Source organism: Alosa alosa, chromosome 6 (assembly GCF_017589495.1).
Source record: "Alosa alosa isolate M-15738 ecotype Scorff River chromosome 6, AALO_Geno_1.1, whole genome shotgun sequence".
NCBI lineage: Eukaryota > Metazoa > Chordata > Actinopteri > Clupeiformes > Clupeidae > Alosa > Alosa alosa.
In genome coordinates, this window is record NC_063194.1 from 26,527,120 (window position 1) to 26,542,587 (window position 15,468).

At 39.5% G+C, this 15,468-nt stretch overlaps 1 protein-coding gene across 2 annotated transcripts in view; it reads left to right on the top strand.

The window, feature by feature from the left end:
- Positions 1–15,468, top strand: part of LOC125295563 (mitochondrial import inner membrane translocase subunit tim16-like) — a 104,507-nt gene that overhangs the window by 74,370 nt on the left and 14,669 nt on the right. For both annotated transcript variants that reach the window (XM_048244879.1, XM_048244877.1), the window contains exons 10-27: positions 6,358–6,412; positions 7,156–7,213; positions 7,400–7,545; positions 7,677–7,772; positions 9,487–9,588; positions 9,724–9,868; positions 10,296–10,471; positions 11,280–11,388; positions 11,571–11,657; positions 11,748–11,890; positions 12,045–12,149; positions 12,242–12,327; positions 12,926–13,067; positions 13,274–13,363; positions 13,858–13,974; positions 14,112–14,247; positions 14,591–14,682; positions 15,227–15,313. In XM_048244879.1, coding sequence (XP_048100836.1) covers positions 6,358–6,412; positions 7,156–7,213; positions 7,400–7,545; positions 7,677–7,772; positions 9,487–9,588; positions 9,724–9,868; positions 10,296–10,471; positions 11,280–11,388; positions 11,571–11,657; positions 11,748–11,890; positions 12,045–12,149; positions 12,242–12,327; positions 12,926–13,067; positions 13,274–13,363; positions 13,858–13,974; positions 14,112–14,247; positions 14,591–14,682; positions 15,227–15,313 — 1,972 coding nt within the window. The remainder of the gene's footprint in view (positions 1–6,357; positions 6,413–7,155; positions 7,214–7,399; positions 7,546–7,676; positions 7,773–9,486; positions 9,589–9,723; positions 9,869–10,295; positions 10,472–11,279; positions 11,389–11,570; positions 11,658–11,747; positions 11,891–12,044; positions 12,150–12,241; positions 12,328–12,925; positions 13,068–13,273; positions 13,364–13,857; positions 13,975–14,111; positions 14,248–14,590; positions 14,683–15,226; positions 15,314–15,468) is intronic.

A 15,468-nucleotide genomic window follows, 5' to 3' on the forward strand; every position in this document is an offset into this window, starting at 1 on the left:
ATGAATTATGAATTATGTAATTAAATTGTGATGTCTGATTTGTGATAGTCACTAGATCCTCCAGCGTAGTGGTCCCCAAACTATGGCCCGCCACCTCATTTTGGGTGGCCCCCCAAAACATGTCCGTAGTATATATCATCCGGCCCGCACGGGAGTACAACATCGTCAAACTAAAACCTCCGCAATTTCCCCCATTCATTCTCTATGGCGAGTCTTAACAGTACACATGTAATACTCATTTTGTCCACCGGTAGTTGTTTTGGCGCTGTTTTGCGTTTGCCATCAAACAATGTAAGAGGCCTATGCGGACTGCATCAGTGCTCAAAGTATTTTAAAAGTTTATCAATTAATTGTTAATAACTAACTAACTTCTATTCAAGTCATATTTCTGGGACTTTCTGGGATAATTATTTCTATTTTTTATTCACTCGTTCAAATGTTCATAAAAAGAGTTCACAAAGTTCTTATCAGGTGACTGAAAGTTAGAATGGTGGTCATTTCAGACCACTTCAGCACTTCATAAAATTCTCATAGTTTAAGAACTTTAAATTATTTGTAGGATATTCACATCTTGAGCTGTGTATGCAAAGACACAGAATTCAGAGTTCACACATTTTTTAATAAAATATACTTTTGGGACTCCCTGCTAATACTTTTGGGAATGCAAATGTATTTTTATTAGTATTATTTAATTTTACACTGATATGGCATGATGGCAATATAAACACAGCTAACAATGGTATTAAATTGCAATAGCCTATGATTAAATGTAATAGAATATTCAACTTAGGTAGACTGCTGTTGTTCACAGCACTAAGCTATTTATGGTTACTGATATAGAACTACTCCGAGTCTCTGGCCCTCTCTTGGAGCCAGGCATAGTGAGCTGGCCCTCGGAAGAAAAAGTTTGGGGACCACTGCTCCAGCAGCTGTGAAGTCACCATTCTTGTGTCACATAAGGACTTTGGTTAAAAAAAAAATTGTATAAAGGAAGAGATTACTAGACTATATGAATTAATTACTAAAGCTGACAAGTTGTAGTGACATTGGCTATTAGTTTAGGCACCTAAAACCACCAAAACAAGGGACACTGACTTAATTATGCTTGTCATTAGTATTCTTTATTTTTTTTTAATGAATTTACTTTGTTCTTTCTATTATTGCCTGTTTGTTATAGTGTGTGTGTGCGCGCGAGCACTCGCTCGGAGGAATTTAAACACTCTTCACTGGCGTCTCCCTGTTCTCTCTGTGTTTACTCATTTAAGTAAATAGTGCAATACTCCCTCCCTGTACACACCAAGCACATGTAGCATACTGCAAAAACTATCAGTGAACTGGACAATGTTTTATCAGCTGAGTTAAATATGGTTTTTGATTGGATAAAGCGAAATAAGTTGGTACTGAACATCTCAAAAACCAAATAAATTATCTTAGGATCGAGTCATAAAGCGTCAACCACACCAAAGATGACTATGAACTTGTCTGGGGAACCTATAGAACAGGTAGATAAAGTAAAATTACTGGGCACAATAATAGATAGTCAGCTGTCATGGGCAGAACACATCGATACCATAATGAAGAAGATGGGTTGTGGTATCTCTATGATGAGGAAATGTCTTTCTTACGTCCCTACACACATCGTGGGACAGGTGGCTAAATCTTTTATTTTATGTGTATCGATTCTGTATCTGCATCGAAAGGTCAACTAAAGAAATTACAAACTGCACAGAGACAGAGCGGCCAGGTTAGTATTACATTGTCCCATAAGAACAAACACTATTAAATGCACTGTCGACTCTCATGGTTAATGGTAGAGAATAGGCTGGATTTCAACACCGTCGACTCTCATGGTTAATGGTAGAGAATAGGCTGGATTTCAATACAACAACATTTTTCAGAAACACTGTCTTTTCTTCTCAACCTGTTTTCTTATATAACCAAATTGTTGGGTGTGATCAAGTTCATTCTCATTTGACTAGGTCAGCTGATGATGGCCAGTTGATGTTAAATGAATTAAGTAATAATGAATGGAATACTGTAATTTATTTTGAATATTTTTTGATGATGTTTATAATGATGTCTACAATGTTTTACTGCTTTTAAATGATCATTGTTACAGTAAGTGATCTTTTCTTGTTGTGGACCCCAGGAAGACTAGGTCTTCCCATTTTGGTGACAGCTAATGGGGATCCTTTTAACAATAAACAATAAACACACTCACACACATTCACACACTCTTTATCCGCAGTGTTGAGTAGGCTAGTGGGTAATTGAGAAAAAATATTTGCTTACTCTGCATGTTCTCCCTATCTTCTGGTTTCATGATATTTATCTCTCTATAGACCCTTTCAACAATAAAAACAAAAACAGTGCTTGAACGTTCTATTTGGGCCCCAATCTACTTCCTCTGCATTAAGATAACATATGGAATGTTAAAAAGGAAGTCTTGTGGGGCCAACTATGATGCTGATAATGGAACTCTCTTGAAAGGGTCCATACTGGGGGAGGTGGTATGTAAATATAGAGATATAAAGAGAGAGAGACTGGATAATTGTGTGCTTCTTTTAGAGAGTGTCACTACCTAACCTCGATATTGACAATATAGTTAGCAATGCCAGGGGCTAAATCTAAATAATACATTACCATATTGTGTGTAGAGTACTTTACATTACCTTTGTTTTTTTTTTTCATTTAAGAGACAGTCTTACTGTATCTGTGAATTCTTTTTACATATTGGTGCTATTAAATTGACTGTGTAAATTAGGTAGACACAAGTATTACACACACTGCACATTGATGTGGACAAGCCTGCATCTTGATAAAACTGCCCCCTACAGGGCATACTGCTGATCAACAGTGCAAGTTTGCAGCTCTACAATTTGTTTAATTCAGTTTCGCATTATTCATCAGCAAAGTGCCATTAACCCTCTGCAGCTGTGTATTTTGTGCATTTTGGGGATTCTGAAGAGCTCAGTTAAGTAACTTATATATAAATAATATATATATATATACCATGTCATTTTAATTTCTAAAATCACAAAAAAGTAAGCATTGTGTAGATTTGGATGATTAGAATGGGGAAAACATCGTCCACAAATTAATAAATAGTTGGACCAGATCTAAGTCAATCTGAGTCAGCCATTTCAGAATGCAAGATCTCATCTGCCTTGACCATTCTTACTTGTTGTGGTATTAAAATGTAACAGTGTAAGGAATATATATTTTCCTACACTAATAGAGGGGGTTTTAGCTGCATGTTCGATCGTTCTAGTTTACCATTTGATGGTTTTTAGCCATTTAGCAGTAATTGTAAAATACCAAGCACTGTCTTGACTCAGCTGTGAGCTTGAGTGGGTGTAAGGCACCGGTTCTGTGGGGAGTCAGAGTGTGTGTGCACACCACCTCCTAATCGCCCTGGCACCATAAAACCTACAGCTGAACCCATGCTGTGGGTAATGTTTCCAAGGGGAACTAGTAAAACATAACAGTACTTCCAGTGGCCGTAGTTCTCTGTGCCTCTCCCACTAAACACATTAGGCACACAGAGAGAGAGAGAGAGAGAGAGAGAGATTCTCAATAACATCCATAACAAGATCCATTGGACTAATAGTTGTCATTTTATAACGGTCTATAACTTAAAGATGGTAACAGCACTACTGTATATAATTGCTGCTATGATAATAATAATGACCCTGAAAAGGTCTGAAAGATTTGTTAAACTGAGTATTTGCATACACTAAACATTTTTACTGTTATGTTGAAATGTGCAAATTATTTACCCAACACAACAACAAAAACTCTAAAGCATCACTGTCTCTGTATCTTTAAAGCTATCCTCTCTCTCTCTCTCTCTCTCTCGCTCTCTCTCTCTCATTGTGTGTGTGTGTGTGTGTTGTCTGTCTGTCTGTCTGTCTGTCCAAACCAGACTCCTATTGTGAGAGTATTCAAGCATGACTATAATCTTATTATTCCTGTAAACCCCTCCATTCTTGAAATGCCTGTGATTCGTCACATTAAGATTTTTCACAGAGAAGTTAAATAAATCACTAAATCATGAATCACTAAATATAAAAGAGAAAACAAAGAAAGAAGAAGAGAGAGAGTGTGTGATTAGATCCACGTTAAATGCCTAAAATCTCAGTCAGTCTAGCTAGTTATTAGTATAAGATTCAGACTATTTTAACATGCCAAACAAATGTTAGTTGTTGAGTGTACCAATATGGAAAGAGTGCTCTACTCAGATTATTGAGCTGCCTTGCTAGTATAGCTGAAAATGACTTCCACGTTTGTGTGTGTGTGTGCGTGTGCGTGTGTGTGCGCGTGTGTGCGCCCCCTAAGGCAGCTTAAATGTGAATAAATGTGGTGAAAAAATATTTTCCATAGAGGGACTATGTCCCCAGGAAAACAGGGAGTAGTGAGACTGATGAAAGTGAAAGTAGACACACAAGTAGAGTGGAAAGAGACATGTTTCGGTGACCCCTGGTGGCTGAACAGATAGATAGACATTTCAATAGCAATCACCAACACCACCCCAACCTATGAAGACGCCTTTTATAGTTATTACACATCTGAAATCTCTCCATGATTAAGACAAAAAAGGTTTTGTTTTTTGCCAGATAGATAGATAGATAGATAGATAGATAGATACTTTATTGATCCCCAGGGGAAATTCAAGGTCTCAGTAGCATACAGACATCACACACACATTCACTAACAGCAGAAAAAAGTAATTAAAAGTATATAATATAAAAAACACAACTAAGCAATAAGGACAGTAGAAGATAAATAATATACTAAAATACAAATTATACTAAATAACACTAAATCTAAATCAATTCTAAAAACAGTATCCACATAGTGGGTGATTAATCAAGAGGCGCTTGCAATGACTGAGGCAGGGACTGAGCCTGTGATTCTCTGTGCATAGTAAGGTAAGGTGCTCTGTGTGAGTGAGTGTCATGGTGATCGTGCAAATGAGTAAGTCCAACAGTGCAACAGTGCAAGAATAAAGTCTAGAGACCAGCATAAAATAAATATGGACATATCAGCGAGTAGGCAAGGTAATATAAAAAACAACTATAGAAAAAAATATATCTATATCTCTCTCTCTATATATATATATATATATCCCTCCCTCCATGCCACAGCCGAATTGTGGCCACACTTATACCTTTTCTTAATAAAGGTATATATATAGACAGTATCCAAACATGGAGGGGGTGAAGAGGCAGACAGACTATGCGGTGAAGTCTATCTGTCCTCTTCCCTTAAGTGAAGCATTGAACAGTTCAATGGCCCCGGGGACAAATTACTTCCTCAGTCTGTCTGTTGTGCAAGGCAGTAAGCGAAGTCTCCAGCTGATCAGGCTCTTCTGCTTAACAATAGTGCTGTGGAGTGGATGACACTCGCAAGATGTTGATCAGTTTGTTCAGGGTCCTTTTGTCAGATATTGAAGTGATACATTAACAATACAGGTGGGTCTAAAAAAAGAGAATATTAACGTTTTTATTCTAATATTTTGAGAACTGATTTTTGGTTTTTGGTTGTAAGTCGTAACCATCAGGATTAAAACAAAAACACTTGCACTCAACTCCAGGGCCTTTTATTGTAGCAGTCCAATAACAGACATTGTGTTTTTTGGTTTATTGTGGGTGCTTTTGAGATAAGACAGTGAAGACTGACGGGAAATGAGTGGGGGAGAAAGAGATGGGAGTAGGATCAAGAAATGACCACGGGTAGGACTCAAACCCAGGTCCCCGTGAGCACTCAGATGGTATGGATGCTGCAAATGGTACCACAGCTCCCCCAAGAAAAGACAACACAGCCTGTTTAGTTCACTTCTAATCAGGCAGGTTTAATCAGACTTAATAGGGTTTGAGCTGGAAGATAAGACAAAAAAAAAGCTTAACTGGATGAATCTTGGCATGTGACAACTGGAATTAATCACTGTGGGCTTAGGAGGACTGTAGGTAGATCTGTTGACAGAAGGCTGGACCAAAAAACTAGTTTGGATGTAGAAGAGGGTCAGGTAAGAAGACTTCTGGTTAAAGCCACTAAGAACCACAAGGGGCACACTTCTCAAACTCAGACTGTCTTCTTATGTGCTTATAGAAGTCTAACACAGAAGATTTTAGGCACGGTCTGTTGACACTTATATGTGTCTATAATATGATAGGATAGGAGTGCTGCTCTCTCTCTCGCTCTGTCTTGCTGTTTGTGTGTGTCTCCAAATCTGGAGGATTATATGCAGAGCTGTTCTACCCTTTTGTAATGTGTGTGTGAAACTCTTGAGAGCATACAGTATCATCACATTTTACACATTTAAAATGCCTCTCCTTGCTCCTCTCTGATGCTTAGAATCCTGATGCCATTGTTTGACCAAGACTCTGGACTCCTAGTGGTCTCTGGAAAGGTGAGTATTGTATTGTATTGTATTGTATTGTATTGTATTGTATTGTACGAAGCACACTTCCTCTAAAACATATACAGTGAGGCTCAAGTATTTGAATCCATGCTAAAGTTGACTAAAAAGAATCTTTTGGAAATTGATCTTAATGCCTTAAGTAAAAAAAACTGTAAAAGAAATTTTCTTTGTGAATGAATAATGTATCATAAATAAATAAATGTTCTTCCTTAAAATACAGTTACCATACGATACCATACCATAAGTATTTGAACCCCTGTTCAAACCCCTGTTAAATTCCCATAGAGGCAGGCAGATTTTTATAGATTGTTTACAGTTATATCATGGATCCAGGATACTTTGCATCCTGATAAAGTTCCCTTAGCCTTTGGAATTAAAATAGCCCCACATCATCACATACCCTTCACCATACCTAGAGATTGGCATGGTGTGTATTTCAGTTAGCCTATTAGCTGGTTTGATGCTCAACAGGGGTTTGATCAGGGATTCAAATACTTATGCCCCCTGCATTTTAAGGAAGAACATTTATTTATTTGTGATACATTATTCATTTACATAGAAAATTGGTGTCCTTAAAGGTTGGATATTTCCTATTTGTTTTACTTAAGGCATTAAGATCAATTTCCAAAAGATGATTTTATATTCCACTTTTTAGTCAATTTTAGCATGGGTTCAAATACTTGCCTGTGAGTTGTGATTGAAGTCTGTTTGACACTGTGTGTGTCCTATAGGGGGATTCTGTTATTGACTGCTATGAGGTTTCATCTGTAGAGCCCCACTTGACACAAGGTGCAGTCATGCTCTTTTTCTTTGTTATTTCATTCTGAACAAACAAACATTCAAAAACACACAAAATGCACATATGTAAACATTCATATAGCCCTAGTGAGAGAGGTTTGAGTAATTCTCTTTTGTCTGAAACAAATCTTGTTTATTGTGCCTATTTCTCCCACTCCATCTCTTTCTCTCTCCCAGTGAGTCATTGCCTGACTGAGTTATCCAACCGCGGTGTTGCCTTGGTCCCCAAACTGGCCTTGGATGTTGGCTCCTGTGAGGTCATGCGTGTGCTGCAACTGACAGAGAACTTCATTGTGCCTGTTAGCTATCATGTACCACGCAAGGTGGGCACTTTATGGCAAATCAACACAATCACTAATTTCAACAGTCACACTAAATAATATAGTTATATCAAAATGCGTTTTGGGGATATGTTAATTATATATTTTGTGTGTATTGCTCATGTCACACACAGTCTGGACAGGACTTCCATGCTGATCTTTACCCTGACACACTGGGGCAGACAGCTGCTATGACCACAGAGGAGTGGTGGGGTGGAGAGAACAAACAGGTAAGACCCAAACACTTGAAGAGAGCTAACTTCAACTAGAAATGTAATGCCAGAGGAATTACAATAGTGGATGGAAAGCTGCTGGCTTAATGTTGGTGGGGAGATTCCTGAAAAGAAAAAAAACATTGAATTGCTTAATCTTGACATTTGACTTCATCATTGAGTAATATAACTTACCTACTGAATCCTTGGTTATCGCTTAATCAAGTTATGAACTTACTCGATGTAATACCAATCTAACCAATCAATCAAACTAACTAGAGTTAAACGTAACATCCTCTCTAGACGTAGCAGCTACGAGTGTGTTGCTAATTGATGGCAGCTAACGCCAGCTTGCTTGTTTACTTGTCTAGCAGAGTCGTTAAAAACAGACTTCACATAGATACTCCATTCGAATAAAAATACAAATGAATTGTAACTTACATTTAGCATAGAAATCTAGACGCACCCTAGCGGCAGCAAATTACATTTGCTTCCAGGGCTAGTCTAGCAACTCTCGGTTGGCTTGTGAGCTCGAAAAATTAAACTTCTATCAGGCCAATCAAATCGTGTATAGAGTCGTTAGGAGGGCTTAACATAATGATTGATGGCAACGATTTGTCTTGAATTCCCTGCTACTTGAAAACAAAGAAGATGGATGTTGCTGTTGGCCAACAGAGTGACACGAGTTAAGCTTTTTTTAAGTTGGCAAAAGTTTGAACTAGCCAACTAGCTACGGTGGGAAAACGCATGGGACTCATAGCGCTGTCCTATTGCGTGCAGAGGGAATTTGAAAGAAAACCGATTATCCCGCCCCTCGGACTGAGCACTGCGAACGGTGATTGCCCAGACTCTACATTTTAATGTGGGTCTGGCTCGTCAGGCTAACTTACATTGGGTGTGGTAGGAAAACGTCCGTTTCGTCGTAGTTTGTTGGACGAAGCAGACACCAACAACGTAAACTGTCTTGAAGAGAATTGAGCAGTGTGGTTTAAAAGCAATTAATTAATTACAATTAATTAATTAAACTCAAAGATCGTAATTCTTGATTTCGCTTGCAAACTGACGGTTTTATGCGTTTACTAAACAAAGATTATGGAAATTAAACACCACTTTTCCATCAAAAAGCTTGTTGTAAAAGGCATAACTTGTTAGATTTAAGAACTAGGTTCGCTAGCTCTGTGTGTTATGAGCAAAGAATCTTTGGTTATGAGTCCCAACACTGCCATCTACTGGATTAGAAAGTGTCAGCAGGCTACTTGTGGATCTGGGTGGCTTCTCTGCGCAAAGTTTGTCTCAAAAATACGTGATCCACAAATGCTGATCCACAAATGCGAAAACGAAAACTGTGTGTGCTGGTGATCCACAAATGCAAAATTAGATTTCAGAAAGGCAATTTTCAGTTTTACAAATGGCATTTTATTTACAAATGCACATCTATATTTGTAAAAATCAATATACGAGTTACAAATATGATTTTTTTTATTTGTAGATATCAAAACACACATGCAAATCAAGAAATATTTGTGGATCCCCCTCTGCGCATATACAAATATTATTGAGACAAATTTAGCTTCATAGATCTACCCTCTACTAATTTCCCCCTATGTAAGGCCGGCCTGCTGCCCTTTATAGCCATTTGAAGCCAGTCTGGTGCTCAAAGACAGCACATCTGCTGGTGTCCATGTGTTTTGCAATTTACAAATATCTTTGTGATCGTTGTCCTTGACTTCAGGTGGCGAGGGTCAGCCTTCACCCGGACAAACGTCCCAAGTCTAGTGCCAAAACAGCCAGTCGGCAACCAGCTCCACCACTGGCCACTCAAAAGAGCAAAGAGGTAAGACTAATGTAAAGTATGGATGGACAGTTATTCCCTCCACCTTAAACATGACAGACATGCTATAAGACATTGCTATGCTGTAAGGTTCGAGTGTTGGTGATAGTCCAGTGTTTGTGTCGCTCTTTTTCTTAGAAGTCTGTGTCCAGCAGTGAGCTGAGTTCCGGCAGTTCGAGCATGGCTCAGTCCCGCTCAGCCTCTTCCACCAGTGGTCTGTCGTCCAGCTGCCTGCCCAGCCCCTCCTCCACTGCCAGCACGCGCCAGCTGCAGGGCATGCTTGGTAAGAGAGAAGAGTTTGTGCTTGCTTTGCCATAACCCAACACCTCTATTTTTATCACCTAAAAAAGTCATAAGTTTCACATTTCAAGTAGAGTTTTCATCTTAATTCTCAATTCCTCAATTAAGTACACTTTATTGCCATGGCCATTGAAAAATTGTGTTGCCAAAGAATACGATATGCATGCACATATGGACCCTTTCAACAATAAAAACAAAAACAATGCTTGAACGTTCTATTTGGGCCCCAATCTACTTCCTCTGCATTAAGATAACATATGGAATGTTAAAAAGGAAGTCTTGTGGGGCCAACTATGATGCTGATAATGGAACTCTCTTGAAAGGGTCCACTATGATGCTGAGAATGGAACTCTCTTGAAAGACTCTCTCACTGCATTCTCAGTCACTTCCCTCCCTCTTTTCTCTTTCAGGTCCAAGCTCTAAGTTTCGACATATTCAGGGAAATGTTCAGCACCGTGACACACATATATATAATCTGCGTGGGCTCAACCTCACTACACCAGGAGAGTGTGATGGCTTCTGCACCAGTCGCCATCATGTGGCAGTACCCCTGGCCATTGCTGGAGGACAAATTGCCGTGTTTGAGGTGCTTACTGGCCCTTGATTAAATTAGAAAAATACCACTGCTGACAGTCTGAATGTTAAACATTGTAACCAAATATTGTATAGGCTACATATGAAAAGAAAAACAAAAAGTTTGGGTGATTTTAAAGATCCACTTAGTACGTAGCTTTTAGACAAATCAGCAAAGCTTTGTTGCTAATCACTATGGCCTCTAATTTGAAAATGCTGTGGACAGGCCTTAGGCTGTGAGTTGCTGTTATAACAGGTTGTGACACCAATTCCTTTTTATTTTGTCTCATATTTATTGACATTTAAACATTTATTGGTTGATTAATTAGTAGTGCTTTCTTACATTTAAGGAAGATGATGGAGGTTGACTTTAGATGAGAGTTGGTTGTCTGGCTTTCAAGGAATTCATTTACGGAGAGCTTCCTCATCTGTGCACGGATATAGCTTTAGTTTATGTCCAATGGACTTGTTGGCTCTGTTTTTGAGTCACTTTGAGGGCTGCAGAATATGGCAAAATGTCCTATTCTTTTTTATATAATATTTAGAAAGCAGCCATATTTACATCTAAAGAGCAGGAAAACAAATGTTCATTCATTAATTCACTGCTCCTTCATGTTATGTCAAGTAAACATGAACTTATAGTTCACCTAAAATTGCAAACTATGAATACAGATATACAATATATGGATCACCCACTATTCACCATAGCACACTCAAGTGGACAGAAGCAACATAGGATACATTTAATACTGTGTTATTAATGCGGTAATTAAACAGATACCTCACAGAGAGCCTGATGGCCCCTTGTCACCTCGTTTCAGCTTTCTCAACCAGGGAAGCTTCCTGACACAGCCCTGCCCACCATTCAGAACTCAGTCAGTGTGGCAGACTTCTGCTGGGACCCATTCAACCCCCACAGACTAGCTGTTGGTATGACCCGTTTCTTGTCTCTTTCTCTCTCTAACTCTATCTTTCTCTCTCGCTGTATCTGTGTAAGTGTGTGTGTGTGTGAGAGAGAGAGAGAGAGAAAGAGGGTGTTGTTGGAATGGATGAAAAATCTAATAGTGATGTAATAAGACTGATGATGATAATGATGCCATTTTCTGTGACAGCTGGAGAGGACGCCAAGATTCGCATGTGGTTGGTGCCTGAGGGGGGTCTAACTGAAACTCTGACGGAACCTGAGTGTGTGCTCCAGGGTGAGTGAAATGAGTTATGAAAAGGACTTATCATTACCTGCGCAATATGGCTTTGCACTTTTAACTTCTATCTAACGGGGCCGTTCTCAGGTCACACAGAGAAAATCTACTCCATTAAGTTCCACCCTCATGCCTCTGGTTTGCTGGTCTCCTCTTCTTATGACCTCACTGTGCGTCTGTGGGATCTGCAGTCAGGAAAGGAAGTTAAGAAGCTAAAGGGACATGACGACCAGGTTTGTGTGTGTGTGTGTGTGTTTGTGTATGTGTGTATGTGTGTATGTCTGCATGCTTTTTTTTTTTTTTGCATGCTTTATAATAAACAGGAGCAATAATCTTCAGAGCACCATATTGACTCCTTCTGTCCTTTTCCATTCACTCTCTGTTTAGATCTTTGGAATGGCCTGGAGTCCAGATGGTATGCTGCTAGCAACAGTGTGCAAAGATGGGAAGGTTCGTGTGTATGACCCACGCAAGTCTGATGAGCCCATTCAGGTGTGTAGGAGATCAATATGTTTGATTATTTATTCATGATGGTATCCATAATTAAAGTGTACTGTAGGGTAACCCTCCCCCTCTCTCCCCAGGAGGGCCCGGGGCCCGAGGGCCACAGAGGTGCCCGTATAGTCTGGGTCCTGGAGGGAAAATATCTGCTGGTGTCTGGTTTTGACAAGTGAGTAAGGGCCATTTGGAAAAAATAAACATGGGAGCATAGTTTGGTTAGCTACATATTGAAACTGCACATGTGCCCAGCTAGGTCTGGAAGAACGTGTGTGTGTGTGTGAGAGAGAGGGAGAGAGGGCGAGAATGGATGTGGTTGTGTGTGCAACCAACACCTATTTGTATATAAAAGTATTTATCCTGTGGATATGTTCTGTCTTATTGAACACTGTTTTATATAATTGTGTCTATATTGTGTATATTGTACAGTATGTACTGTCTATTTTATTGGTAAGGCCGAAGGCAATTTTCATGCCTGACATGACAATAAAGTCTATTCTATTCTAATCTATATATTATATATATCTCTATATATATAATCTATATATATATAACTTAGCCACTCTGGAATGCCATGCATAAACTCTGTTGTGGGTCAGCAAAAGAGAAAAAGTATTATGATAGAAATGCAGGAGGTAGTTTCAGATGAGCAGCAGGTTTAAACTCATAAAGGATCTATATCAGCTATCTATCTATATCGTGCAACCGAGGATCTCTAGCTCATCAACTTCACGCATACACACACTCACACTTCAAAATGTCCTGTTCAGTCGCAGTGAGCGGCAGCTGTACCTGATATCTGCGGAGTGTGTGAGTGCAGGGCCCGTGGCCAACGTCTCTGCTGATGTCTCCCCCTCCACCCTCATCCCCTTTTATGACCCTGACACCAGCGTCCTCTTCCTCACTGGCAAGGTAAGCACAGCTTGAGAGAGACTTGTTAGTGTGTTTGTCTGTGGGGTGCAAGTACACTACATGCACATCATGTAAGAAAGGGGAAGGGTGTGGTGAAGGAAGTCTTTGTCCATATTAATTCTTGTGGAGAATATTGTCTTTCTCTCTCTCTCTCTCTCTCTTTCTCTCTCTCTCTGTATGTATGTGTGTGTGTGTGTTTTCTCTAGGGTGACACTCGAGTCTACATATATGACATTGTGCCAGAAGAGCCCTATTTATTGGAGTGCAGCAGCTTCCATTCCTCTGAACCACACAAGGTTAACAGCATTTACTGGCTCTATTCAAATCTTGAGATTCAGTATATTTTTCCAGCAGAGAAAGTTACTGAGCACAACTGTGCTCTCATCGGACACTTTCAATTAGCCTGTAACTCACCTGCTAGAAATGATTTCTGAATGCCCCCTTTGGATAATCCCAACAGCTTTCTTACAACATTACAGACCTGAACCTTCAGACCCATTCAAATATTAAAACCACATAACTATCCAAGGTATTGCAGAATTCTGTTTTGACCAATCTGACCAGGGTTGCTCTTCGTCCAGTCTTGAACTACAAGTCAACATCAGTGATGTCTTCCTTTTAAATGCATAGAATGAGAAATATTTGAAAAATGACGACATGAAATGTTACAATTTACTTGGAAACATTTATCTGGAATAATGTAGGCTTTTGTTGTGTGCATACACAAATCTGTTTACAGTTTTTTGCATTCATTAATTGCAAAGTCAATGAACAAATGTTCTGTCATTAGGGTTTCTCCTTCCTTCCAAAAACATTGTGTGATGTGAGAGATGTAGAGGTTGCCCGTGCTCTGCGTCTCAGCAAGACATCTATAGAGCCTATAGCCTTCAGGGTCCCACGTGTTAGGGTGAGTCTCACTCTCATTTCTCCTCATTTCCATCCTAATTTCGCCCTATTGCATTTCTGTGTATTGCAATGCATTGTGGGTATTTTAACTAATCTCCCCTTCTTTCTGTCTTGCTCTCTCACACATATGCACTACAGAAAGAGTTTTTCCAAGATGATGTATTCCCTGAGACGGCTGTGTGGTGGGAATCCTCTCTTTCTGCTGCTGCTTGGTTTACTGGGTCCAACCACCAGCACCGCAAAATCAGCCTGCAGCCTAAAGATATGACACCTGGTAATTAGCAAAATAACCCCACACATTTAACATGACGTTGCTGACAGACTGTGCACACCTGACATTTAAACTCGGCTAATAGTGTTGAAACAGATTGTACTGCCATAGATGATTACAGACAAACAAAAGTTGAAGAGTACCGGTAGTAATCTTAACCTCACCATTTGTATAGTTGTACAACATGCGCACAAACCCGTGTGTGTGTGTGTGTGTGTGTGTGTGTGTGTGTGTGTACGTGTGTGTGTGTACGTGTGTGTGCATGCTTTAATGCTTTATAATAAACACCATGTTGACTCCTTCTGTCCTTCTCCATTCCATTGTGTTTGTGTGTCTGTGTGTTTAGCGAGTGAAGCACCAAAAGAAGTTCCTGTGCGCAAATACTTGCCTTCTTCAGTTTACCTGGAAGAGAAAACTGATGAGCAGAAAAAAGATGAGGTCAGTTAGTGTATATAAGCATGTGTGTGTGTGTGTATTTTTGTGTTAGAAAATAATAGGACTTATTATAATATGACTTTCCCCTTATGGCCTATGCAGATTACACAATTTTTTTTGTCTTCCACGATGATCTTTTACGATTGACCATGTCAGACTAGGCGATCATAGAAACATAAATTCTTGCCGCGTCTTGGTCGGGAGACATTACGAGATCATGTAGCCTATCGTAGCCTACTCATGGCATGTCATCATACTGTCAGTGTCAATACGGGAGTCGTAGGAGATTCCCCAAAAATTCTAACATGCTAGACTTTTGGGTCGTGGAGTCGTGCAACATTGCAGACAATAAATAGCAGGTCGTTGAATATGTCACATTACAAGACGCATTCCTCCTTCAGGGTCTTTCCTGATTTTTCATAATCAGGCACTACACTAGAAATTTGTTGGTTATGACAAAATCTTGGCAAAAAATTGGCCTGAGATCGTGTAATCTGCACAGGCTATTAGTTGCCTTCTTTATAGTGTTTTATTTGTTTGTGTGTAGTTGCTCAGTGCCATGGTGGCAAAGCTTGGGAACCTGGATGACCCACTGCCACAAGAATCTTTTGAGGGTGTGGACGAGGATGAATGGGTAAGAATAATCCTTTGTTATTTTCTCTCTCTCTCTCTCTCACACACACACACACACACACACACATCCAAATATTTTTTCTTTTGAAGTTAAAATTGGGCAAGTTTCAGTCATTCTATCATACACTTTTAAGAATTGTGTTCTTTGCCTATTAA